The 27,616-nt window shown below is 49.3% G+C and overlaps 1 protein-coding gene across 2 annotated transcripts; it reads right to left on the reverse strand.

Moving 5' to 3' along the window:
• Nucleotides 1-1,860: 1,860 nt before the first annotated feature.
• TTLL9 (tubulin tyrosine ligase like 9) lies at nt 1,861-26,021 on the reverse strand. Of its 2 annotated transcripts, XM_036321877.1 has the most exons (11): nt 25,530-26,021; nt 24,614-24,799; nt 17,869-17,937; nt 15,726-15,816; nt 13,967-14,007; nt 12,772-12,859; nt 7,843-7,901; nt 6,834-7,030; nt 5,416-5,529; nt 3,255-3,379; nt 1,861-2,355 (listed from the first exon to the last, which is right to left on the reverse strand). In XM_036321877.1, the coding sequence occupies exons 1-11, from the start codon at nt 25,572-25,574 to the stop codon at nt 2,303-2,305; spliced, it is 1,068 nt and encodes a 355-aa protein (XP_036177770.1). In that variant the 5' UTR covers nt 25,575-26,021; the 3' UTR covers nt 1,861-2,302. The 2 variants fall into 2 exon arrangements, with proteins under 2 accessions (XP_036177770.1, XP_036177769.1); XM_036321876.1 differs by lacking the exon at nt 1,861-2,355 and having other exon boundaries at nt 2,863-3,379.
• Between the last annotated feature and the right edge of the window lie 1,595 nt (nt 26,022-27,616).

Below are 27,616 nucleotides of genomic sequence, written 5' to 3' on the forward strand. Positions count from 1 at the left end.
CGCTCCCGGCCAGCTCCTCTGGTATTCACCACCACATGCCCTCCCTCCACTGGATACTTGGGAATTACAGAGCTTTCTCAAGCAGTGGCTCTCAATCTAGGCTGTGCTTTAGGGTCATCAGGGAGATTAAAAAAATACTCATGTCCAGACCAGCTGTATCTTTATCAGGCATTGGTCTTTTTTAAAGCTCCCTTGTGATTCCACAGTGCCTAGTACCTAATAGGTTAAATGCTAGCTTTCTTCCTTTACCCAACCCCTGTGATGCATCCAAAGTGGAGAAGCCAAGGTGTCCTGAATCTTTGCTACTCGAACAGGGTCCAGAAAACAGCAGCACCGATATCTGAGACGGACTGTTAGCAAGGAGAGCTGCAACAGCCCCTCCCTTTCCTACATGCACCTCTCTCTGCAGGTGACTGCTGCTCTTCCCACCAAGAGGTGGAGTCTATTTCCTTGCCCCGTGAATCTGGGCTGGACTAGCTTTAACTAATGGATTGTGGAGGAATGATACTTTCGGACTTCTAAGCCCAAGCCTGGGTGTCAAGAGGTTTCACTGCATCTTCCTCGCCTTCTTGGAACCCTAGGACTACCATGTGAAGAAGCCAGGCAGCACTGCTGGAAGACAAATGACCACCTGGACCAGTGATGGCGAAGCTTTTGAGCTCGGCGTGTCAGCATTTTGAAAACCCTAACTTAACTCTGGTGCCGTGTCACATATAGAAATTTTTTGATATTTGCAACCATAGTAAAACAAAGATTGATATTTTTGATATTTATTTTATATATTTAAATGCCATTTAACAAGGGAAAATCAACCAAAAAAATGAGTTCGCGTGTCACCTCTGACACGCGTGTCATAGGTTCGCCATCACTGACCTAGACACCACACATGTCAATGAAGCCATCCTAGGCTATCAAATCTCAGTGCCTCGCCAGGTGCCTGGAGCCCGATGAGTGACTCTAGGTGACACCTGAAGAATGAATAGCAAATCAGATAGCTGTTTTAAGCTGCCAGGTTTGGGGGAGGTTTGTTACACAGTAACAGTTAACTAAGAGAGAGCATCACCTGGGAACTTGTCAGAAATGCAGAATTTTAGGCCTCACTTCAGACCTACTGCATCATAATCTTCATTTAAACAGGATTTCCAGGTGGTTGTATCCACAGCTTGAAAGCATTATGTAGTCATCCTCCAAACACGCAATTTGGCAGACACTAGGGATCTGCTGTGGAAAAGCCATTCACAAACTTCCCCTCCTTTGCCTTCCTCAAGGCAAACTACTTGACATCCCAAGCTTCCTTGCATCATGGGTGGCCATGTGAGCCAGCTCTGATCGATGTCAGCAGAGGCCCCTGGGAGGGCATCCCTTTTGGGATAAACAATCAAAGCCTGAAGGAAAGGCTTTGGTCCTTGGGCCTCCCTGTTTCTTTGTGCCTGGGACAAGGACATAGCGTCTGGAATTGGAGCAGCCGTCTTGCAACCTGAGCAACCTGAGGCAGCAAGCATGAGCACCAAGGCAACCTATTAAGTGTGGCACAGCAAAAAGAGGCAAGAGCATCATGCTGCCATGTGCCAGCCCTGTACAGCTAACCCCAAGACTTCCTGTGGCTCACACAAATCAGTCCCTCTCTGGCTATTAGTGGCGTTTTTGTTGCTTACAGCCAAGCCCAATCCTAAATCATACCAAAACTTTTTCATAAAAAATAAAAAGATGCCACAGAGAGCATTTAAAAAGCAAATTACAACTCAGGAAAATGTTTACAATAAGCTTGACAGAGAGGTGTAATTTAACATATTAATATCCAAGGCCTTTATACGTTAAAAAAAAATGTAAACAGCCCATTGAAAAATAGATTGAGTGTGGACAGCTAACAAAAGAAGAAATGCAAACTAAAAATCTGAAAGCTCACCAGTAATCAGTAGAATGCACACGCTGGTAAAGTTTTTTTGTTTGTTTGAATTCAGAGCTCTTTCCGGAAAGCAATCTGGCTGTAATAAGTCTATCCCTTTGACCCAGTAATTGTATTTCTAGAAATCTGTCCCAAAGAAACAGCCAGATTTTTCAGTTGAGCTTTATGTGAAAGGATTTCATCATGCCATTGTTTATAAAAGTGAAAAATTGAAATCATGCCATGTGCTCAATTACAAGAAATTGGTTTAGCAAATTTGGCATCTATGTAAGCAAGAATGTTTTGTAGCCAGATGGGAACTTCGTTTTTAACTGTGCTAAGGGACAGGAGAGCCTAGCCGTCAAGCATTCAGGTTTTGGAGTCAGACAGACTGGAGTTCAGGTCCTGGCTCACCGCTTATAACCGAGACCTTAAGCAAGTCGTGTGACATCTGGAAATCGTTTCCTTATCTGTAAAATGATAATAAAAGCTGCCTTAAAATGAAATGAGATAACATATGTAAAATATTTAGTCTAGACCTGGCAAATAAGTGTTTCCAAAAGATAGGCTCTTATTAACATTGTTGAATGATGTGGAAAATGCTACATGGAAAAGTGGGACTCAGAACTCCAGTCCTATGCCAAATCTGTAAAAGGAAAAAATATGAATATATGCATTTTTTAAAAACTGGAAGGAAGCACACCCGATAGTTAAAGATGGTTATGTCTGGATGATTTTTTATTTCCTTCTTTAGTTTTCAAATATTCTACAATAACTGTGAATAATTTTCATTTTTTATGTTTTTTTAATGTATTTATTTTATTTCAGAGAGAGGAAGGGAGGAGAGAGAAATAGAAACATCGATTGACTGCCTCCTGCATACCCTCTACTTGGATTGACTGTCTCCTGCACGCCCCTTACTGGGGACTGAGCTTGCAGACCTGGCATGTGCCCTGACTGGGAATAGAACCAGGGCCTCCTGGTGCATGGGACGAAGCTCAACCAACTGAGCCACACCGGACAGGCAAAAATTCTCATTTTTTAAACACCAAGTTTTAAAGTCAAGCCCTGAAGTCCTTAATTTCTCTTTATCATGGGAGGGGGGTTGTTTGTCATTGTTGTCTGTTTGCTTTCCTAAACCTTTTGAAATCTACCTCCTGGCAGATTACTAACATCTCTCACTATGTGCCAGGCAGTGTTCTAGGCATATATTGAGATAGAAACTATTTACTCTCCATTTCACAGATGAGGAACAAAGAGGTTAAGCCTTGGTCCAGGCCATACAGCTGTGCCAAGCTGCCGGTCTGAGACTACCTGGAACCTCCCATGACACTTCCCTGGTGCCCACTTCCCACATGGCCCCACATACCAAGGTGTGTGTTGGTCACAAAGTTCCCCATTTCTGACAAGTCGGGAACCCCCTCTTCTCTGCTGACAGGGCCATCATTCCACATGAGGTCAAAGCCTCCCACTCGCTTCTCCCTTCCTGTGAGCCTGGACAGGCAGGAGACACAAAGGGTTAAAGAAGGTGCACCTGGTAGGACCCAAAGACCCTGGCCAGGTCCCTGATTCATCCCTGCAGCCTGGGTCCCCACACTGTCAGAATCCCTTCCTTTGCCCACCATTCACTGGCTGTTTCCTAGGTGCCCACACAGGTCTCAGAGGGGCTGTCCCCCACTTTTGTCCTTGGCTTAAACACTTGCCCTCAGTACTTCCGCATTCTGGTTTAAACTCTGCTGTCTCCCCCAGACCACAAATTCCATGAAGGTAGGAGCTGGGTCTGTTCTATCCTTTACTGTGTCCTCAATGTGTGGCACAGGGCCTGACACACGTGAGGCTCAAATGTTTGTTGAATGACTAAATGATGGCAGATATAGTGGACACCTGAGGTTGCCCCTGCTTAGCATCCATTTTACCTTCTTTCAGCCTAAGAGTGCCTCGGGTTTTCCTTAGAGAACCATCCTCCCTCTCTCACTTACATGGCTCAGGTGAGGTTGACCCCATCCCCTGGGAGGTGGGCACAAGACCTAGGCCTGGTTAATCAGAGTCATATTGATTGGTTCAGAGAGGGCATGTGACCCAAATCTCACTCATGAGCAATAAGAGTCAGCCCTCAAACTCTTGCTGAAATAATTGAGAAAAAACTAATAAAGAAGAAAGAGCTGAGAGGGAATGAGGGAGAGGGAGAGGGAGGGAGGGAGGGAGGGAGGGAGGGAGGAATGGAAGGATAAAGAGATAGAGGGAGGGAGGAACGAAAAGAGGAATATAGTGAGGGAGGAATGGAGGGAAAGGTAGAGGGAGGGAGGGAGAAGACAGACCAACCAACACTGACTGAAGTCAGGCCCTGAATTTTCCTTATGTACACACTAGAGGCCCGGTGCATGAAATTCGTGCACTGGGGGGGAGTGGGCGGGGGGAGGTGTCCCTCAGCCCAGCCTGCACCCTCTCCAATCTGGAAGCCCTCAGGGGATGTCCGACTGTCCCACAGGGATCGGGCCTAAACCAGCAGTCGGACATCTCTCTCACAATCTGGGACTGCTGGCTCCTAACTGCTCACCTGCCTGCCAGCCTGATCACCCCCTAACCACTCCCCTGCCACCCTGATTGATGCCTAACTGCTCCCCTGCTGGCCAAATTGCCCCAAAATACCCTCCCTTGCCGGCCCAATTGCCCCCAACTGCCCTCCCCTGCTGGCCTGGTCACTCCCAACTGCCCTCCTCTGCTGGCCTGGTCACCCCCAACTGCCCTCCCCTGCCAGCCCGGTCACCCCTAACTGACCTCCCCTGCAGGCCTGGTCCCCCCCCAGCTGTCCTCCCCTGCAGGCCTTGTCCCCCCCAACTGCCCTCCCCTGCTGGCCTGGTCACCCATAGCTGCCCTCCCATGCAGTCCAGGTCAACCCCAACTGCCCTCCCCTGCCAGCCCGGTCACCCTTAACTGCCCTCCCCTGCTGGCCTGATAGCCCACAACTGCCCTTCCCTGCCAGCCATCTTGTGGCTGTGGTGCTGACATCTTTGAGGGCATGGCAGTTAATTAGCATATTCCCTCCTTATTGGCCGTGGGTGCTGCCATCTTTGCGACAGCATGAGGGTCAATTAGCATATTCCCTCTTTATTAGATAGGATTGTTGTAACAATATATAGTCTCTTACTGAGCACTTACTGTAGCTAGACACTTGGCAATAAGTTATCTTGGTAAATTGATCTAAAAATCCTGAGATGTAGACACATGAGGAAACAAGCTCAGAGAGGTGAAGTGACTGGTCCAGGGTTCCACAGTCAGGAAATGTCGTGGAAATCCTGCCGGACCAAATCTCAGAAAGCTGTGGTTGGCCCTGCTCTGACCCAAAAGGGTTGGATCCTTGGACCAGGCTCCAACCCTGTGTGGACATCTCAGTCTCCATCTATAAAATAGCGGGGCAGGCTAGAGTATCTCTGAGGGCCATTCAAGTCCAAGGTTCTGAGTTCTATCTCTTCTTGGGTGGGAGCCCCGATTGTCATGTGCGGGGTGCCTGAAAGGCTGCCCTCCCCCACCTGGCTTCCATGTCCACGATGTGCAGGGTGTCTTCCAGGAGGCAGGTCTTGAGCTCATAGTCCTCCTGGCTGCTGGCTGTCAGCGATGGGGACGCATTGACCTCCAGGAGCCATCTGGGGAGGGAAAAGAGGGGAGAGTCTTAGGGTTACCTGGTCCCTGGAGCTCCTGGAACTTCACTGAGAGGCTAGATGGAGTGCCTGGGCCTCACCCTCAGTTCACCCAGAGTCACTCTCTCCACTTGTCTAAAACTTTTTGAAAACAATTGATACCCCACAGGGGCCAGGCTTGGTGAACTGGAAAGAGCATTCCACATCTACAGGGCTGGCTGTGACCAGCTCCAGGGGAGTGTTGCCCTGTAGGAGCATGAGCCCAGGATTACATGATTGTTTTATGTTTTCCAGAAAAGACAAAAATCCAGACTTTTGTGTGACCATCTCCCAGTGTTTAGAGATTGTCACTGAATTTCAATGAAAAAGAAACAAACAAACAAAAATATTCTGAAGGCCAAACTCCAGGTGGCTGCAGGCCAAAAGCAACCCAATGGCCTCCAGTTTGCAACCTCTTGTTTTGTGCAACCCGGTCATTTACAGCCAGGAACCTGGGCACAGAAAGGGAAGGGCTCACCCCGCAGGTCAGTGGGAGCCTCAGGCCCCACGTTCTACTATCTGCTGCCTCCCCCAAGTTTGTTTCCCCTGTCAGCATCCACTCCGATGCCCCAGCCACATCTTACCCCAGGGGCAAAGGAGAGAGACCCACTGGTACCGGACCCTGTTTCTCTGAACAGGGGCTCGATTTAGGTCTTGACTCCTACTCCTGGCTCAGAAAGCCCCCCAACCCCATACAGTGACCCTCAGGAGGTGCTGGGCCCAGGAGCTGCACTACTGGCGGGGAGCAGCTCAGCCCAGGAACTACGACCTTGGGCCTGGCTCTGCCCTTGACTTACTGGGTGACCTCAAGCTGCCAGAACCACCCCAATGGTATCACATGAGGGCCGTTGCTAGGGTCCCTGCCACCTCAGTTTGTTCGACTCATCAGCTCAACCTCATGGACACTGAGGGAATGCACCAAATTCTTGACAGGGATCGACATGGTGACAATACTCCCTTATAAGGCACTTTGCATCTGGAAAGCACCAGGGCTTACAGAGGGTAATTTTCTTGCTGGTACCAGATGAGGATCCCTGACTCAGCATATATTCAGGAAAGGCCTCTGAGTGCCAGGCATGAGGCTCAGTGCTCTCTACTTCATTTATTCCTCATAACAATGCTATAGGCACAGCAACCATTTTACAGATGGGCAAACTGAGGCAACAGAAAGTGTGCCTAACGAGGAAGTGGCAGAGCTGAGGTCAAACCCAGTAGTCTGGGTGGAAAAATGTGCCCCCTGGCTCTCCAGGGCCACTGGCCCATCCACTTACGGCTTGAGGTCCTGGTCTATGAGAATGTCATAGCCGTACAGCTCAAAGCAGTGCTTGTCACTGATGATCACCTTCTGCACACTCTGCAGGCTCTTGATGAAGATGTTGTCCATGTCACTGAAGAGCGATTCCACTGCTTCTGGCCCGTGCTTGGACGCCAGGTACTGTCGGAAGCGCTGGAGCATCCATTTGCAGCCCTGGGGCCCGTGCACCCGGGTTGGGAGAGGGAGCCTTAGTTAACCGGGACCTTGGCAGCCGGGACCTTCCAACAATCGCCATCAACATGGCCCTCAGGCTTGGAGAAGAGGAACCCATCCCTGAGTCCTGTGACCAGGAGAACCCCAAGTGTGTCCTTCCTTTTGGGACAGACTCTGCAAGCCCAAGGGGATGTGTCCAGCCGGAGTGTATGTGCCTCTCTTCCTAGAGCATAGCCTAGACTCACAACCCCAGAAGTCCTGGCCCAAATGCCCTGTGCAGGCCTCTCCCTGGGCTGCTTCCCTGAAGACAGATCGCACTGACCATGTGTGCATCCCGAGGCCCACGGAATGATCAGCTGCTGTTTGTAGTAGGGTCGGGGGGTATGCAGGAGGCCCCCACTGTGCGGGTATGAGCTGGGGGCCAGCTCTCCCTGTGCACTCCTGTTCTGGCTCTTAACTCTTAGAAGTCATAGAGTTCTAAGTTTGAACCTGGCCGTGTAGGTTATTAGGTAGAAAGTCGACAAATAGATAGATGATGATGGATAAATAGAAGCATATCTGTCCAGTCAGGAGGACAGAACACACTTTGTTAGAGGGTATGTTAGTTTGGCTTATAACTTCTAAGTATCTAGACACTATGCATTGGCCTCCATTTGTACTCTTGCCCTGGGCCCTGCAAATGGGAAGGGCGGGCCCGGCTGCACTGTGAACTGTGAGCCCAAGACAAGCCTGTGCTGGGCTCTCTGCACTCTGACCCACCACCCCAGCCGCCCCAGAGGCTGTGCCCGAGGGCAGGAGCCCAGCTTGCTCACCTTCTTTGGGTGGTAGTCAGGGGACGTCTTTTGCACGGCGACATTGGTGAGGTGCACATCTGGCAGAGGTTGGTAGTCAAGGATCAGTGTGGACAAGAAGAGTGAGTCCTGCTCCATGTAGCCCCCAGGGGCCAAACTAAGACCCTTCCTTGGGAACTGATGGGGAAGGCCACAAAAACAGCCCAGAGGTCACGTGTGGGCTTTAGAGTCCGGTGGGCCTGGGTTCAAATCCTGCCTGCATTGTTACTGGCTCCGAGCCCCTGAGCAAGTCATTTAGCTCCTCCGAGTCTATTTTCCTACATATTTAATGGGAGTACCTAATAGTAGATTGGCCTCACAGAAGTATTTGAAAGATTAGATAACAGTCTATATAGAAGCACCTCTTATAGTGCCTGGTACAGCAGTTATTATGATTTTTCAACTCAAGAGGAGAACATTTCCTAACATACAGAGAGACTAAATATAGAACAGCCGTCTCGGGCAATTCTGAGCTCTCTGTCACCAAAGGGGTTCGGGCTGGGTGGCCACTTTGCAGGAATATTGAAAAAGTGACCCAGCTTTGGGGTGGGGTCAAGATGGCCTCAAAGGTCCAAGCTCTGAGAGTCTGCCTTTTGCTATCATCACCATGGTGACCACCAGTAACATCGACAACACTTGGCAGCTTACAGAGCATTCCACGCAAATCATCTCATTTGTTCTTCAAATTATTCCCATCTCAAAGAAGAGAACTTGAAGGGCAGAGAGGTTAAGTAAGGGACAGCCGTTCAGAACACCCTCCACCAACACCCTCCCGCCCCGACTGCATTTCACCTCATGAAATGACCATAAGGTGTAACTTTCTCCAGGACTTACTGGGAGGTAGAGGCTCTAGGGAACTAAGCCAAGTGTAATTCCCCTAAAACATGTGTTGCTCCCCGTTTGCTGCACGAAGTGCAGAGGAAGACAGGCATCCTCGTTAGCTCTAGAATGTCTTCTTTAGAGATTTCCAAAAACTTTTTTTTCACATTTGTCTGAGAGTTCTTCTATCTTAATTGCAAAAGAATAAGCACATAGCAAACCACTAAATAATAAAAAGAGCTCTTAGGTTTATGGTCATCTGACTTTTGAGAAGTGTGCCAAGGCAGTTCAATGGGGGCAAGCACTAAATGGGCCAGGACACCTGAATATGCACATGCAAGAGAATAAGGTTGGACCCCTTCCTCATACTATAGACAAAAATTAACTCCAACTGTATCTTGGACTTAATATAAGAGCTAAAACTTTAACTCTCTTAGAATAAAATATAGAAATAAGCAATGACCTTGGGTTAGTCAGGGCTCCTTAGATGTGACACCAAAAGCATGAGTGACAAAAGAAAGAGTAAATAAGTTGAACTTCATCAGTATTAAACCCTTTTGTGCTTTAGCTATGGCTGGTTGCTCAGTGGTTAGAGCACCAATCTGCAGACCAAAGGGTTGAGGATTTGATTCCTGGTCAAGGGCATGTACCTCTGTTGCAGGTTTGATCCCCAGCCCTCAGTCAGGACACATGTGGGAAGCAACCAGCCTATATGTCTCTCTCACTTTGATGTTCCCCTCTTTCTCTCTCTCTCTCCCCTTCCTCCCTCCCTTCCACTTTCTCTCTAAAGATCAATGCAAAAAATATTCTCGAGTGAGAATTAAAACACACACACACACACACACACACACACAAACACACCCCAAAACAAAAAAATTTTGTGCTTCAAAGAACATTATCCAGCAAGTGAAAAGGTGGAGCACAGGATTTTTAGGGCAGTGAAAATACTCTGTATGATACAGCAACGATGAATACGCGTCATTGTGCATCTGTCCAAACCCATAGAAGGTGCAGCCTTAATGTAAATGATGGACTTTGGGTGATGATGTGTCAATGTGGGTTTATCCATTGTAACTAATTAATGGGGAATGTTGATAACAGGGGAGGCTATGTGTGTGTATGGAGGCAGAGTATGTGGGAAATCTCTACCGGCGGTTCTCAACCTTCCTAATGCCGCGACCCTTTAATACAGTTCCTCATGTTGTGGTGACCCCCAACCATAAAATTATTTTCGTTGCTACTTCATAACTGTAATGTTGTTACTGTTATGAATCGTAATGTAAATATCTGATATGCAGGATGTATTTTCATTGTTCGCGACCCACAGGTTGAGAACCACTGCTTCCTCTCAGTTTTGCTATGAACCTAAAAATGCTAATTAAAAAAAAGTCCTTAAAAATAAAGGACAACCCACAAATTGAAAAGGATATTTGTAAGTCATGTATCTAAGAAGTAGTATTAAAAAATAGGTAAAGAACTCTTACAGCTCAACAATTAAAGAGACAAATAATCCAATTTAAAAGAGGTCTAAGACTTCGAGTAGACATTTTCCCAAAGATTTACAAATGACCAACAAGCACATGAAAAGATGTTTAGCTTGTCCAGTGTGGCTCAGTGGTTGAGATCGACTATGAACCAGGAGGTCATCAAACCAGGTTCAATTCCTGGTCAGGGCACATGCCCGGGTTGCAGGCTTGATCCCCAGTGAGTGAGGCATGCAGGAGGCAGCCAATCAGTGATTCTCTCTGATCATTGATGTTTATATCTCTCTCTCTCCCTCTCCCTTCCCCTCTGAAATCAATAAAAAAATCGAACCCTGACCTCCTGATTCATAGGTCGATGCTCAACCACTGAGCCACGCCAGCCAGGCTTTTTCTACTTTTTACTATTTCAGTGTTGAGGTGAATATTTTTGTATTTTGTGTGCATATATGTATATATATATTGACTAGTTTATGTATAAACAATATATATCAAACTATATTTGTATGCACAATTATAAAAGTCAGGGTAAAAATATATCAATGTTTTGTGATTCAAAGTTGGTTTATTATTTTAAAAGTTGGTGTGTAATATCTGAAGCAAATGTGGCAAAATATTAATATCTGTTCGGTCTGATGGTAGATGCATGGATTTCTGTTATAGTCTTTTCTACAGTTTTAAAATATTTTTAAAATCTTTCAATATTAAAAGTTAAAAACAATTAGAAGGGATGGAAAATGGCATACAGTCACTCGCTGGGAAAACAGCAAAGCTGCATTCAGTAGAAACTAGTGCCGGGCGTTGCTTTGTTTGATAAGGGCCCACGATGCCTGGAGATCTGCAAACACTCTGAAAGGGGAGAGCGTACCCCTCCTTGTCCTCAGTAGCCACTCTGGGCCTGGCACCGTTCCAAGCACACTTCCTGCATCATTTAATTTTAATTAAAAACAAAACAAAATGAAAATAACATGGAAAATGAAAATGAAACTAAAATAAATTTGATGGCTTGCATCTGATAAATGCTTGTTAGATTTACAAAAAAAAAAAAACCAAGGACACACATACACACACAGGAAATGTTGAAGTTGGTAAAATAGAAAAAAAATTATAAAAAATTCTCAGGAGGGCCTACTCCCACCCTAACATGCAGGCAAGGCAAACGCATTACCTTGGACAGACTCTTAATTGAATGACGAAATGAAGGCCGAGAGCTGTGAATTGGCTAAAAGCATTAGCTGCATCACCCAAATCAGAAGCTCAGCAGCCTCACCTTCCATTCCCATCTCTCCCATATGCAGGCAATCCAATCCTGCTGATTTATCTCTGAAAGTTCCTGTACTGTTTACCCCTTTTTATCTGATGCTCAGGTCTAAAAATCTTAAAAACATTTAAAAAATATTTTTATTGATTTCCCAGAGGAAGGGAGAGAACATCAATGACGAGAGAGAATCACTGACGGGCTGCCTCCTGTCCCCCATGGGGATCGAGCCCGAAAACTGGACATGTGCCCTCACAGGGGATTGAGCATGACCTGCTGGCTCATAGGTTGATGCCCAACCACTGAGCCACACCGGCCGGGCTTAAAAACATTTTGTTGTTGTTGATATTTTAACCAGATAATAGATTCACATGATTCAAAAGTCAAAAGGTATGAGGATGTATATAAGGAAATAGCTCCTGCACGCCCACCCATTTCTCCTCCCGAAGGCAACTTCTGGTTCCAGATTTTTGTGCATCCTTTCAGAGACGTCTATGCACAGATAAAAGCATAGCAATATTTTTAACACGATGGGAGTGTACTTTTCTCAGAGATCTATACTAGTTCCCCCCAATTAATGATACAGCTTGGAGATTATTTCATATCAGTACATAAAGCATTTCCCCCATTCCTTTTTAACAGCTACCTACTATTCCATTGTGTAAATGAACCATTGCTCTAGTTGTTTCCTATTCTTTCACTCTCACAAACAAGGTTGTACAGTGACTGACCTTTAAACCTCCATTTTCCTACATTGTGAGTGTACCTGTGGGAGAAAGAGCCAGAAGGAGAATTGCTGGGTCAGAAGGTATGTGCATTTGTCTTTCAGTAGACATTTTCCCGATTGCCTCCTCATAGGGCACCAATGTACACTCCCACCAATAGCATATGTATCTTCCCAACCTTGCCAACACAGAGTCCCATCAAGTCTTTGGTCCCTACCAATGAGGTGGGTGAAAATGGCATTGTGTTTGAGTGAATGAGTGAGCCAGTGACTAGGCACTGAAGAAAAGGACGTGAAAGGATGTAAACGCTCTCCAAAGGGGCTCAAACTGTCCCATCCTATGAATGCTAATAGATGTGAATATGAGATCCGATGAATACCAATCCAGGTGAATGGCAGGCACACCACCAACAGGACCATCAAGCAGACTGTGTGGGATGAGTTGAACGGAGCAGACCACTGGGGGACCTCCCGCCCCCACAAGACTGGAAGCTCTCCTGTGCCCAGACCAGAGCGTGGCATTCAGCAGGCGCTCAGCACACATCTGTGGAATGGACGAGCTCTCTCCGGACCCCAAAGGACAGGAAGGGAAGGCCGCATGGGGGGTGGGGAGGCAGGTCCCAGGATACACTGGTCGTCAATGCTGCTGAGTGTGAAGCGGGTGTTGGAGAAGCGGGCGAAGCCATCCCGGTACAGCCAGGCCCGCAGCGGGATGTACTGTGACAGGTGGGGCCGGAGGAAGACAAAAGGGCGGAGAATAAATACGTGTACTTTCACACTTACTAGCTTTTGTACCTGCTGTTCCCTCCACCTGGCGGGTCCTTCCTTCTTTCCCACATCACCCTTCCAGAATCTGCTCAAATATCAGCTTCCTCTGATTCTACCCCCCTCTTTCTCTGGGGTGGGGCAGGGGCAAGATGCAGAAGAAAACAAAATTAATGGGCTTCTTCTCTGCTCACCCCCAAGTGTGACACCCCCAACTCAGGGTGTGTCCATAGCTCCCATTGGATAGTGGGTGAGCTTATCTCCTCATACCCAACATAGAGTAGTGCACCATGAAGGTTTAAACATTTGTTGAATGGATGAATGAATGAATGAATGGCCTGGCCGGTGTGGCTCAGTGGCTGAGCATGAACCAGGAGGTCATGGTTCAATTCTAGGTCAGAGCACATCCTGGGGTTTCAGGCTCGATCCCCAGTAGGGGGCGTGCAGGAGGCAGCTGATCGATGATTTTCTCTCATCACTGATGTTTCTATTTCTCTCTCCCTCTCCCTGCCTCTCTCTGAAATCAATAAAAACAACATTTAAAAAAAAATAAATTAATGGGTGCAGGGAGCATAGCAACTCCTTGATTAAGAGCCTAGGTTCTGGAACTAGGCTGCCTGGATTCTAATCCCAGCTCTCACTTACCAGCTGTCTGACCCTGAGCAAGTCACTCAGCCCTGTTATCTGTTTCCTCATCCGTAAATGAGTAATAGAGCCTACCTCCCCGGCTAGCAGAGGACTGAAGAAGATAAAACATGCTAAATATCAGGGCCTGGGGCTTGGTAGGCTCTCAATAAATGTTAGTTGTGGTTACCATGAATGACAGAATGAATAAAAAAGGACACGCGGGGGGGCAATTCCAGATGCTGGGGCGTCTCAGATGGTACAACTTAGATCCATTTACCAGCCCCACCACCCTCAGAGGTCCCCCTGCACTCTTCCAGGCAGACAGTCAGACAAGCTCACACAGGCGCCCCCAGAATGGCTTTGGCCCCCTGTCTCTGAGTCCGGCTGCCCCTTACCCACCACTGGAGGAGGGCACTTGTCTTAGTTACTCACCGACATCACCAGCACGTAGACACGCAGGTCAAACTTGCGGCCTGTGAGGCAAGGAAATAATTCATGTAGCAAACACTGATTGCCAGGCACTGTGCTAGGTTTGGGGGATGTGGCAGTGGACGCACTGATATGAATCCCAATAAAAAACACAGAAAGTACAAGGTTCCCCCCTCGTCCAGGCAGGAGAAACTGCATGACCAGAGGCCCAGGGCGGTCAAAGACCTTGGTCCAAGAGCAGAGTGGAGGGAGGCGGGGTCAGCAGGGGCCAGGTCATGTGCAATTTTTGGATTTTGTTCCAACCACCCCCTCTCCCGCCGTGGAAAGTCGCTGAAGGGTGTCCAATGCCTCTGGCTCCTGTGTTAGAGGGGAGCAGAGCGGACCAGGGCAGCAGCGGGCACCAGGGAGGAGCCAGCACAGTTGTCCGGGAGAGAGGACAGTGGCAGGACAGGGATGCAGGTGGCCAGACAGATTCAAGAGCTGGGAGCTTGGTGAAGAACCGGACGTGGGAGGGGGAGAGAGGGACAAAACCGGAAAGGTCTCTGGCTTCTGGCTTAGCAACAAGGGGAGGCTGGGGCTATACCCCTAGACGGGAGGGCTGGAGAGTGAACCAGATGGTGTGGGAGGACAGGGCTGGATTTTAGGTGTGTGGGGTTTCAGCAGCTGGGAGATGCTCAGGAGGGGATGCTCAGGACTTGGGGTGTGGAGGCAAGGTCTCCACCGAAAGCTGGGAGAAGCACAGAGAGAGGGTGGGCCACTGGGGGAGAAAGGGGAGGGAGGAGAAGAGACCCCAGGGCTGCCCTGGAGAAGAACAGTATCCAAGGAGCTGAGCGGAGGCAAGTGGATGAACAGTATTTAATGCCCCTTCCAGCACCTGGCCCTCTCAGACGATGAGACCCTCCAGAGCCACGCCCCTCCTCACACACAGCCTGACATGCCTGCATTTTACAGACCCCGTGTGGGAAAAGCTGATGTGCAGACGCCCTGGGGGAATCTGCAAAGGCTTTATGGGAGGGGACCAGGGTGTGTGAACATAATCAAAACCACTGGGTTGTACGCGCCTGCTGGATGCATTGTGTGGTGTGTGAATAGATCTCAATGATGCTGTTATTTAAAAACAGGAAGAAAGGGTGTTTAGGCAAAATGAACAAAGTGAAATAACTTTGCCCAAGGTCATACAGCTGTCAGTGGCAAGGCCAGGATTTGAACCCAGGTCATCTGGCTTCATGGAACCCACAACCACGGACAGACTCACCTTGGGCCCTGGGCCCCTGCAGTTCCCTCTCCCTCCAAATCTACCCACGGGTGACTCCTAGTTGTCACTCGGGTTTCAGCTCACCCGTCACCTCCTCAGAGAGGCCCTCCCTCACTCTGCCCCAGCGCCCCACTCCGTGGCACTCGCTTATTGGTTTGTTTCTGGTTTAATGCTGTCGCTCATCTGGGGCAGCCAGCACTCAGGACAGTGGCTGGCACTGAGTAGGTTCTTTATAAATATCTGTTGGGTAAACGCATGAATGAGTTGGTTCTTGAAAAATGAGGGGAATTTTAGTGAACCACAGCGGGAGTGGGAAAAGCATGCCAGGCAGAGGAGAGGCACAGGCAACAGCGAGGAGGTGGGAGAGTGCAGGACAGACCTCCATCTTTGCATCAGGTCACGCCCGGTGCCAGGCCAAGCCCTCGGTGGGCAGGCTGCTAGCCAAGGCTTGCTGACTGACTGAGGGGCCATGCCGTTGGAAGAGCAGGGAGCAGACAGTCACCTCACCTCCGATCAGATAGGGGTTTTCGATATAACGCTGCGCTACGTAGTTCTCCACCGGAATTTCTTCTTTCTGGTCATCTGAACTTTTTGAGTCCTAGTTATAGTAATAATAATAAACATTTATTGAGCATATCCTGTGTACTAGGCACTCTACTTGGGGTGTATCAACCCTATCAGGGAAATTCTAATGTTACCCCATTTTACAGATGAGAAACTGAAACACAGAGAGGGGGAGTGACTTGCCCAAGGTGACATGCTGGTCGGTGGGGCTGCTGGGAAGTGGACCCACACAGACTGGGTCCAGAACCTGGCATTTAACCCAATAGGGCAGCCACTGGCCACACGTGGCTATGTACATTTAAACTGGTTAAAAGAAAGTGAATTTACATACTACAGCAAGGATGACCTTGAAGAGATCATGCTAAGTGAAAGAAGCCAGACACAAAAGGACAAATATGGTATGCTTCCACTTGAACGAGGTACCTAGATGAATCAAATTCATATAGACAGGAAGTAGAAAGGTGGCCTCCATGGGCTGGCCAGAGGGGGGAAATGGAGAGTTACTGTTTAATGGGTACAGTGTCAGTTGGGCAAGATGAAAACATTCAGCAGACGGTTGGTGGTGCTGGGCCTATGTGGCTCAGTGATTGAGCATTGACCTATGAACCAGGAGGTCACGGTTCGATTCCCAGTCAGAGCACATGCCCAGGTTGTGGGCTTGATCCCCAGTGGGGGACATGCAGGAGGCAGCCAGTCAATGATTCTCTCTCATCACTGATGTTTCCATCTTTCTCCCTCTCCCTAGCTCTCTGAAATATATATATATATATATATATATATATATATATATATATATATATATAAATTTTTTTTTTTCAAAGATGGTGATGGTTGCACAACAATGTAAGGGGAATTAATGTCACAAAACTGTATACTTAAATATGGTTAAAATGGTAAGTTTTATGTGTATTTTGCCACAATAAAAAAGGAAACAGATTAGAAACCCAGTCCTTCAGTCGCACTAGCCACATTTTTTGCCAAAGTCAACACGTGGCTGGTGGTCACCACATCGGGAAGCACAGGTGTACACCATTCCCCATGTAGAAAATTCCATTGGTCAGTGCTGCCTAGAGCACCACACAGGCCCCAGGGACATTCCTCTCCCTCCTCTGAAGACAGCGATGATCTCACACACACGTGCACAGCGCCTCAGCCTGCACAGCCCTTGCCCACTCACACTGTTCCCCGCAGAGTAACTGGGTGAGAGCACGGAGGCCCAAAGGCAAGCCTCACACACTTGGTGAGGTCCCAGAACAGACCAGTGGCAGGGAGCCCTGAAACCCAGGGATTCTGGTCCCAAGGGTGGCCCGAGCTATTTCAAGACAGAGGCAGCCAGGCCTTCCCTTCTTGGAACCCGGACGCCCCACATATGTACTCACGTGGCTGCCAGGGGGATTGACAGCACCCCGGGCCTGCTGGGCCTCCAAGCTGGCGAGCTTCTTCCCAGCAGTGCCCTGATAGTCTCATGGAAGGAGTCAGGACACACGGTGGAGGGAGGAAATTCATTTACTGAGCGCCTGCTATGAGCCTGCTAGTGCAGCAGGTGCTGATGTGTAGGAGTTTGATCACCTTGCTCTTCTCACCCATCCTGCACTATCACCATCTCTAAGGTTCAGAGGGGTTCAGCAATTTTCCCAAGACCACAGAGCTTCTGAGTAGTGGAGGCAAGATTGGAACAAGGATTTCTACTGAATCATGTCTTGGGACATGATGGGGGGAGAGGGAACTAGGACCGAGGGGCAGTTAACCAAACTCCCCCCCAGCTGGGTGAGCCGGAGGTCCTGGTAATGCAATGTTCTCAGGTTTTAGGCACATTAACTCACTGCATTCTCAGCAGGTGTTGTTACTACCTATCCCTCATTTAGTTGGGCACAGAGAGATGAAGTAACTTGTCCAAGGTCACACAGCTATTGTGAGGCAGGATCAGCATTTGAACCCAGGCAATCTGGTTCCAGAGACTTACCATGGGAAGACCCATGGGCAGAACTTCTCTGCCAGCCCTTCAAGTTTTCAGGGTGGGAAAGAGAGGCTCCTTGTCCCAGTGAGCACAGAGGGTTTAGGGAGGAAGGGGGAGAGGCAAGCTCACCTTCCTCCAGTCCATGATGTCCTTCAGCCTCCGGAATAGGAAGATGCCCTTCCCCTGGGACCGGGCTACCTGGGGTGGGGGTGGATGCAGAAAGGTCAGCATTCACTCTTTGTGGTCCTTGTGTACCCCTATGCCGGGGCCCCTGCCCAGCATTTCTGTCTCCATCTCCCTCATGGGCCTCCTGCTCTCCCCAGAGGAATGGCCCAGCCCAGCCCTGAAGGAAATGGAACAGAGAAGGTGCTATGCCTGGAAGGAGGGAGAAGCAGAGGGGAAAGGGAGAGGCCAGCTTAGCTCACAAAGGCATCAACTGCATGAATAATACAAAAGAGCAGATGATTAAAAACCCATTTCTAACAGTCCTGGGAACATATCATCCAATTCTTTTTTTGGAAATCAATTTGCCTTCCTAATTAGGTTTTCCTTCGGCGAATACTGAAATCAGTCTGCCTTCGCCGAATGCCAGCATGGATAATTCATAGCTTCAGAGAGTCAAGGGGCTGGGAGAATCTGTAAGTCAGCACCAGAGGCATTACTTCCTCCTGTGACATCCTCTACCGTGGTCACCTGCCTGGCCTTGCACCTCCACAGGGCCAGGGAGCTCACTCCCCCTACATCGCAACACAGCCCATTTGTTGCAGAGTAGCTCTATTAGGCAGTCATCCAAAAGGTATATAGTAGGTGTCTACTGTGTGCTGGGCATTATGCTCTAGCAATAACCTCGTGAAGTTTTCCCAGCGTAACGTGTTTTGAGCTAAATTTTGCCTGCCTGGCTCTGGCCTCTAGGACGAATCTGATTCCTGGGTCCTTTAGTTATCTTCAGCCGCTGAGCAGGTCCCCCCATGTCATTTGTTCCTCCAGCATAAAGGCGTTTATGCTGGAGGAAAAAACTCTCATTTCTCTCTGTTCTCCTCTGAGCATGGCCCCGCTGGCCACTGTGGGGCTCTCCGTACAATGCAGGGGCAGGCAGAGTTGTCAGGCGCGGCTGTACAGGTGGCCCCCTGCACGAAGGGCTCCCAGTCATGGGGGCAGTGGGAGCTGAAACCCAGCCTCCTCTGTCTGCTGTGCTGTGCACCCTGGTTCAGGGTTGTGTGTGCCCAGAAGACGGGGTGTCCAATACACTGCGGAGCACTATGGTGGCTCAGGGGCCGCAACATGCACAGCTGTTTTGGAAAGCAACTAATCATCAGTGTGCTTCAAGGCTCCCAAGAGTTCACGGCCACACAAAAGATTTACAATCACTTCACAGAAGGGGATAATCCAATGTAAACAACGAAGAGGCACTCAACTCATCGGTCTTCAGAACCATGCAAATGACAACTGCAGGATGGCACCACTACACACTCCCCGAGGGACTGAAACGGAAGACAGGCAATGTCAGGTGCTGGTGAGGATGTGGAGGAACCGGAACTCTCTCATGTGCTGAGAGGCGTATAGGTGGTTTGGAAACTCTTGGGCAGCATCCACGAAAGCTGAACACAGGCACCCCCGTGGCCTACGCATGCACATGGGCACCCCGGGCATGTGCAGGAACGTCCACGCAGCACAATTCATAATGGCTCCAACCTCAAAACTCCCACGTAGACAGATGTTCACTTAATAGAACAGTAAACAATGGTAAAGCATAATTTGCATTTAACCACATCCGTACGGATGAATATCATGAATGTGATGTTGAGGGAGAGAAACCAGACACAGTGTAGCCATACTATGTGATTCCAACTATATAAAGTACAAAAGCAGGCAAACAAATCCATGGTCAGAGTGGCCTGGGGGATGGTGAGTGGAGAGGGTCTGAGGGGAGCTGTTGGGGGCTGTTAATGCTCTGTGTAGGGTCTGGGTACTGGTTATTCAAACGTGTTCACTTTGTGAAGATTTATCAAGCTACACCTGTATAAGGTGGACATGTTCTGTTGCATTAAACTTCAGTTTAAAAGGTGGGTTTTTTTTTAAGGTTTATAACTTCCGATGTAGGAACCTTGCCTCCACTCTTGGCTGCCTTCCCCTTCCTCTTCTTCCTGGCTGGCAAACCCACCTCTCACCTTGGAGCTGGAAACACCAGATACCTGTTTTTCCAGCCTCCCCTGCAGCTAGTAGAAACCATGTTTTGGCCAGTGAGACCTAAGGAGACATCTGGTTGGAGCTTTGGGGTTCTGAGAAAGATTTTCCTCCTTGTTAAAAACATTGGGGTTGATGGCTGCGTGGCTCAGTGGCTGAGCATTGACCTGTGAACCAGGAGGTCACGGTTTGATTCCTGGCCAGGGCATATGCCCGGGTCACAGGCTCGATCCCCAGTGTGGGGCGTGCAGGAGGCCGCCAATCAATGATTCTCTCATCACTGATGTTTCTCTCTCTCTCTCCCTCTCCCTTCCTCTCTGAAATCAATAAAAATATATTTAAAAAAAGAAAAAAACATTGGGGTTGACAAGGGAGGGGAAACAGAGGAAGAGGAGGAGAAAAGAGAGAGAGAGGAGGGGGAAAGAAATGTGTATGGAGGGAGATGGGAAGGGAGGGAGCAGAGAGGGAGAGAGAGAAAGAAATGCTTGGCTTCTTTCCTTCTTTCTTCAAATATTACAGTCTAAGGAGATGATGCCGCTACTGCAGCAGCCATCTCACACTGAGGAGATGACAAGTCTGATGACACAAGCCAACACACTGAGGATGTAGAGTGAACAAAGAGAAGGAACCTGGGCTTTTAATGGCATTGTTGAGCACACCCCCAAACCGGGAACTTTCTAGTTTAGCTTTCTTGTTATCTGAGATAGTGAAATGGTGTTATTGTTTAAAGAATTGTGGGTAACTAACCTCCTAAGGGAGTAGTCCTAAAGAGTGGAAAATAAACTGGCTACATGGTGATATATGTGGGCAGTTAAGACTGGAAATCATCTTAACTCCAGCAGACTGCTACCCCCCTCCCCCCCCCAAAAAAAACCAAAACAAAAACCCACAACAATATTTCCAGCCCCTGTGTTTTTCCAGAGCCTTGCTACCCCCACCCGCCATCAAGAGGTAAAGTCAATGTCCTCTCCCCTTGAATCTGGGCAAGCCTTTAAGACAGTCTCCATTAACTGAGTATGGCAGAAGCAACGTTGTGTGGCTTCCAATGCTGGGACATAAAGGCAATGCAGCATCCACACAGCTTGCTCTTTGGGGATGGCCACCTGGGAACCCAGGCACCATGCTGTGAGGAAGCTCGGGGTCGCATGGAGAGGCCCACATGGAGGGCAACGGAGCATTCCAGGCCTCAAGCCTGGCTGAGTTCCCACCTTGCCAGCCCTCGGGGGGACCTGCCCTGTAGGTTTCGGAGCAGCCATGAGCCTTTGCTGTGGAACGCTGCCCAAACTGGAGGCTCAGGAGCTGAATAAGACACAGTGCTGTTCAAGCCACTGCGTTTGGGCTGCAGCAGCAGAACCAGACACTGACTTTAGGGAAACGGTTCACAACAACGGTCAGACCAGCAGCTAACACTCCTCAGATGTTTCCTCTGTGCCAGGATTTACACACGCTACCTCCTTAAAGCTTTAAAAGAAAAACCTACTAGGACATGTAGCATCTTATCATCCCCATTTTGCAGTCAAGAAACCAAGGAACAGAGAGGCCAAACACTCTATTCAAGTGACAGATGCAGGGTAGTTAAATCTGTACTTCACAAGGCCGGCGCTCAGGCACCTCCTGCAAAAGGCCAGAGTACACAGCGAACGTGGTGCGACTTCAGGCAGTATCGCTCTTACTTGATAATTTGGGAGGAAAGTATTTCTATAAAAAGGCATGTTATTGATTGGAAAACAATATATGGATTATTAGAATGAACCATACTTTGATTTTGCGCCACCTGTGGCCACTCACAGCCCTCCACCCCCTGCTGCCCTCTGCCTGGCCCGTGGGGGCCATTCATCATGTGACAATCATTATGTGGCATTTATCTGGTGCTGCAGATGTGGCCGGTGGTCTCCCCGGCAACCACTCCCTTTTTCCCTGCAGACAGAGCCCCATTTGGATCACGTCCTCATGGTGGCCCTTCCCTCCGGGAGGTCTGAGCCCTCACGGTGGTCCTACGCGCCGGCCGTTGGTTCAGACATGGGCCAGCCGGATGCCAGAGGGAGTCTGCTGCACGGACTGCTGGAAAGTGTGTGTCCTTTTCAAAAGGGACACGAGGCTAGAGTGTTCCTTCATTACTGTGGCGGGTGAAGGTGTGAGGAGGTGAAGCCAGAGCTGCGGCAGCCGTGCTGTGGCTGAGAGGAGCAGCCAGCCACTGGGATGGGCATTGAGGGCGATGTCAAGCTGCTCAGCTAACCATCCTGGAGTCAACCTATCATCATAACATTGAAAAGTCTCACAGGCTTTTAAATTCCAAACCCAAGGGTGTGTTCGGATGTTCCCTGAGCGTGACAGCCAAGCTCTGTCCCACACCAAGTCTACTGAATCATAGCAGTATTGGCATATCTGTGATGCTGCTCTCAAAAGAAGTCACAGTTAGTATTGCACATCGCACTATCATTGTTGCAGGTATCTCAGACATTGTTTATGCTCATGATGACTGAGATTATGGTAACTATTGGGCCTGCTGTTAGACTCTCTTTAATTGTTCATGAAAAGCACATATATTACTAGAGCATAAAGAATATTCTAATAGTTTGTGTGGTGGCCGTCAGAATGCACTCGCAGGCCTCTGCCTGCAGGAGAGTGACTGATGGAGAGCCCCAGGGGCCGGGGAAGTCCACCCTGTGCTTGCCAGGCCTCACTCAGGGTCCAGGCAACCCCTGAGGACTGTAGGGTCCCGAAGGCTGGCCCCTCCTGGGAGACAGGAGCCTCCCCTCAACCTTGTGGAACTTTCCTTAGGCTGCGGCAAGGTAGGAGCCTCCCCCTCCCCCAACCTTCCTCCCTCACTGGGATCTGACAGCTCTCTGAGCCTCCCACTCCCCCCTCCCCTTTCACAGGCAAAACTCTGGCATGTTGAATCTTGTCTTGGCATCTGTTTCTCAGAGGACCCAGACTAGCAGTCTGATAACTGTTTTCAATATAGTTGCTTTCTTTTATAATCAAATATCCTCTGTTGATGCTTTCAGAACACTACCCTGTGCCGGGGTCCACAGGTTGCACCAGACGCTGGAGGCCCAAGGCATGAGAACAGTCCAGAACCCCTGCCCTCTTATTTGAGCTGCTGTTAGCTGGGTCCCCTGTTATTTGATACCCAAAGCATCCCGACTCTTAAGGGATATCAGTGAAAAAGTGTGACAAGGTCCGGTTCATAAAACAGAAGTTACAATGTGGTTCTTCCTGTCCTGCAGTTTGGAAAGAGGCCCCCAAGCTGAGAACAGCCCAGGGGGCCCAGACTCGTGGCCCTGAATGCAGTGCCAACCAGCCCTGCAGCCACAGAGGGGCTGACAGACAGGCCTGGGCCCGGACAGCCCAGCACCTGCCTCCCAGCCACACCAGGGAGGCTGGAGGAGCAAGGTGGTCCCCACCGTCTGGGTCTTGCCAGCCCAGAGGGCCTGCACGGTGGCAGGGGAGAATGCTCCAATGGAAATAGTTTGGATGTGTGCACTTTAACTCTAGACTGGACTTTTAAATTCCAAATCCAGGGGTTTGTTCTTACATTCCCCGAGAGTGACAGCCAAGCTCTGTCCCACACCGAGTCTACGGAATCAGACTCCGTGGGGATGCGGTGCTTTACTAAGCTCTCCAGAAAATTCCCACTCACTCTCAAGTCTGAGCTGAACAGTCTCATGACTCAAAGTGTTGTTCAGGGACCAGCAGCAATGGCAAACTCATTAATTCCATTTTACCCATGAGGAAATGGACTGAGAGGGGTTGAGCGACGGCTCAGGGTCATAGCGCTCATAAGTGGCAGATACAGGGTTAGAACCCAGGCTAGTCTGACCAGAAGCACCCACTCAGCTTACACCCGAGATGGTGCCTCAGCTACTGAGGAGGGAGAGCAAGTGGGCGCGCGCACGCACAAACACACACACACACACACACACACACACACACACACACACACACACACACACACACGATCCCTCCTCTTAATTACAGCGGTAAAGGCCGTGGGCTGGGAAAAGGAATCAACTTAATACGCAAGTGCTCATTCCCAATTAGCACAAACTACCATTTGTCGGAGAGGATAATGCCTGCTGGGCGCTGGATCCAGCGGGGTGCAGCGTTCATCTGCCCAAGCCCGTGTGCTCAGCTTCACGCCCTCCTCCCTCTGCCTCTCAGGCGGGGAGGCCAGCCTTCCCTTCCCACAGACCCCGCCGGGGAGAGGATCAGGAGCCTGGGCAGATCCCCGCTCAGTCTTTGCTCGCTGAGCATTTGTGAAAAGCTTGAATAAGTAGGTCTAGGCTCCTCACCTTCACAGTGGGGCTGGTCGGACCTCCTCCCAAGGACCACGAGACCTGGGCAGTGCAAGAACGCACTTCCCATACCCCGCCTCCATTTTCCTTTAAGTCAGGAAGAGAGGCAGGGATCTGAGCTCCAGCAAGACCCTGGATCCCTGCCCTGGTGCCCTGAGGACCACGTGTTCCCCTGCCAAATACTTATTGAGCACCTACGGTGTACTGACATTCCTAGCTGCTGGGTCCACACGCTGCAGAGAGGAGGAGGTGAAGTTGGCCTTCGGGGGAGGCAGGCGGTGCATCTAAGGCTGAATTACCAGGCAGGGTTCTGTCCTGAGGTGCACCCTGAAGGGTCCCTGCTCTGCTGCCTGGGACACCCCTCCCCCCAGTCCTTGGCCCTGGGCACTCACAGGCTTCATGATCCAGGTGATTCCTGGGTTTTTACGGAACTCCTCCACAAACAGGTGGTACTCGCACGGCATCTCAAAGGTTTTGGGGAAGAAGTCGCACTTGGCTGCCTCCAGCTTTCCTGCCTCGCGCTCCAGCTGTTTCCGGAACCGCTTCAGGTTCTTCACCATGTAGTTCTTGCGGGTCAGCTGAGCAGGGGGATGGGTGGGCAGGCCCTTAGCCCCACTCCACCTCCAACCCTGCCCATCCCAACTGCCCCCACCGCCTCCATTGTCTGGCCCACAAATAACAGTAACTTTGACTGACGAAGCGTAACTTTAGCCTGCGCTTCTAGCAGTCTCCCCACCTTACAGGTGAGGAGGCGGAGGCTCGGAAAGGTTTAGTCAGTTGCCCAGAGCTATGCAGCTAACAGGCAGCACAGCCAGGCTTTGATCCAGGTCTGTCTAACTCCGAAGTTCCAGCTTCTAACCGCTAAGCTGCACAAACCTTTTAAAATTTCCCACCGCTGGCTTCTCCATCTTTGTGGTCTGGTCCCTCCTGGACCTCCCTCCTGTCTCTAGACTCCAAACTGTTCAACTTGTCTCTACCCTGAGATCACCATACACGCGCAAGTATCCTGCTCCTTTGGTCCTTGCACCCCAATCCAACCTGACCCTCACATCTCTACTGCTGAAACGTCACCCAGCCGGCGACCTCCGACCCCACCCCAAGACGGCCTGTTCCTCAGGTCTTAGATCCTTACTCCCTCTCACTGGTTAGCTCATCATCTATCCAGTGCACATATTGCCCACCTGGCGTGCACCCCGAAGTCCCTGACACCTTTCACTCTGGTCCGTGTAACCCCAAACTAGCTCCTGCTCATTGCTACAACCAGTGACAGGCCTCGGCCGACCCAGCCCCTCCGCCGGCCCAGCTCACCTCGTAGTGGTTTCGGAAGTGACTGATCCGCACGTGTTCATCCATGTAGGTGTGGTCGAAGTTCTCCCGGAGCCAGCTGACGTCACACCAGTAGAAATCCCACTCCCCTTCGCTGGGAGTGGGGTGGGACAAAGGTCATGGCCTGAGGACCTCAGCACTGCTGGGAGTCTGGGGCCCAGGGAGCTACAGCTCAGGGGTCAGCAGCAGTGTGTCTATTAGGAGTCTCAAGGAGGTGGCTGTGGGCCGCTGCTGACCAACCCTGCTTTGTTAGTTAGGCTAGAATGACAACCAGAGAAACATTCCTACCCAAATCCAGGCTGGTGGTTTCCAGTGAGCCCAGATATTACTTCCTGGCACATATTGGCCAGACTGCTATTCTATAATTATCCCCACTATAATTAACCATGTCAGACAGGCACACCCTCCAGATCACAGCCCCCACCACTCCCTATGGCCTATGACAACCGGCCAACCTCACCCGATCATGTTACCTGCCTGGGCCTTGGTAGCATCCTGGGGGTGCCACCCCCACGCTCACATTACCAAGCAGTGGACTTAGGTAACATCTGCAAGGCCCTTTGAGTTCAAAAGGCCCTCTTCTTACTCGATCCTCAGAGCAGCAGCTCTGGAAGAGACCAGGATCACACCTGGAGCCCTAGGACAAGGCGGGGCTGGCTCACCCAGGACATGGCATCAGGATTCACATCCAGGCCTGCCTGACTCCAAATTCCAACCTTTTTCTTCACCACCATGACAGGGAGAGGGACAGAAACCAGACTAATCTATGAAATCTGATACAGAGCTGGGGTGGAGGTGCTTGAAAAAGATGTGAAATAAAATAATACCTCCATGATTACTTCTAAATATTTAAGTAAAAAATTAGATATGACTGAAGTCCCATGTATCATCTTTCCTGCCCAAAGGAAGCTACTAGCCTGAATATGGTGTGTACCATTTCTATGACTGTTTTTAAAGCTTTACTATGTACCTATGTGTGTATTCATCTACAGCACATGACATTGTTTGGCATGTTTTTAAACTTTCTAATAGCTAATACTTATTGCTTGCCATGTGCTTGACACTGTTCTAAACACTTTACAAATATTAACTCATTGACCCTCATAGCAATCCTAAGTGTTAGGTTCTATTATTAAGCCCATTTTACAGATGAGAAAACTGAGGCAGAAAGATATGAAGGAACTCACCAAGTTCATACAGCCCATAAGTTGCAGAGCTTCTGAGAACAAGCCCTGTGTTTAGAACCACTCCTGACTATTTCCTTGTACAACTTGCTTTTCCACCAACTTTTTGTTTTGGATGAATGAATAAATAATGGATGAATGAATAAATAATGCATTATTCATTCATTCATCCAACACATATGTGTTGAGGTTATCTTTGTGTTAGAGATGATGTTGGGTACATCATTGGGTATAAGACATAGGAGGAACCAAAACTACTGGCCAGGTGGTGCATATAATACCACAGTGAATATTAACAATAAACAAAGAAACAACAAAAAAATAACCCTACAATGAGGAATTGTGAAATGTGCCAAGAGCAATCCAGTAGGAGGCCATGAGGCAGGGTAGCTGAGGGACCTATGTTGGGTGGAGGCCACCATGTGGAAGTGATAATTTGACTGAGGTCTTAACAGTAAAGAGGAGGGAAGGGCAGGAAACGAGGCCCTGAGGTTGGAAAGAACAGGTTCAAGAATGTGAAAGGCCAGAGCAGAGGGATAGAGGTCACGGATGATGCTGAAAAGTAGGGCAGGGCCCAATTAAGCAGTGCTTTGTAGGCCACGGTGCAGATTTGGGGTTCTTTCCTAACTCTGAAAGTTCATTCATCTGCACATCATCTTCATGCTCATCACAGCCAAGTTGCTCTTACATCACCCACAAAGACATTAAACTGCTCACAAGGGCAGCCGAGACTCAGGTTCCTTCTACCTTCCCATTCTGCTATCATTCACATGTTGTCCTCATGCTCATCACCCAAGGGTCACAAGACGTTGTTGCAGTTCTAGGTATCACGCCATCTTTCTTGGTGGGAAGCAAAGGAAGAGACAGCTCTGGCCACATCTATTC

Source organism: Myotis myotis, unplaced genomic scaffold (genome assembly GCF_014108235.1).
Source record: "Myotis myotis isolate mMyoMyo1 unplaced genomic scaffold, mMyoMyo1.p scaffold_m19_p_9, whole genome shotgun sequence".
NCBI classification, from domain to species: Eukaryota; Metazoa; Chordata; class Mammalia; order Chiroptera; family Vespertilionidae; genus Myotis; species Myotis myotis.

What these genes read in the sequence shown, in the direction of transcription:
- TTLL9 (XM_036321876.1), bottom strand. Translation starts at nt 25,574, where the DNA reads ATGGATGAACACGTGCGGATCAGTCACTTCCGAAACCACTACGAG. An exon ending in ACTTCCGAAACCACTACGAG is followed by an intron (nt 24,800 to 25,529) that starts GTGAGCTGGGCC and finishes CCCCCTGCTCAG; the next exon opens with CTGACCCGCAAGAACTACAT. An exon ending in TCACCTGGATCATGAAGCCT is followed by an intron (nt 17,938 to 24,613) that starts GTGAGTGCCCAG and finishes CCCCCACCCCAG; the next exon opens with GTAGCCCGGTCCCAGGGGAA.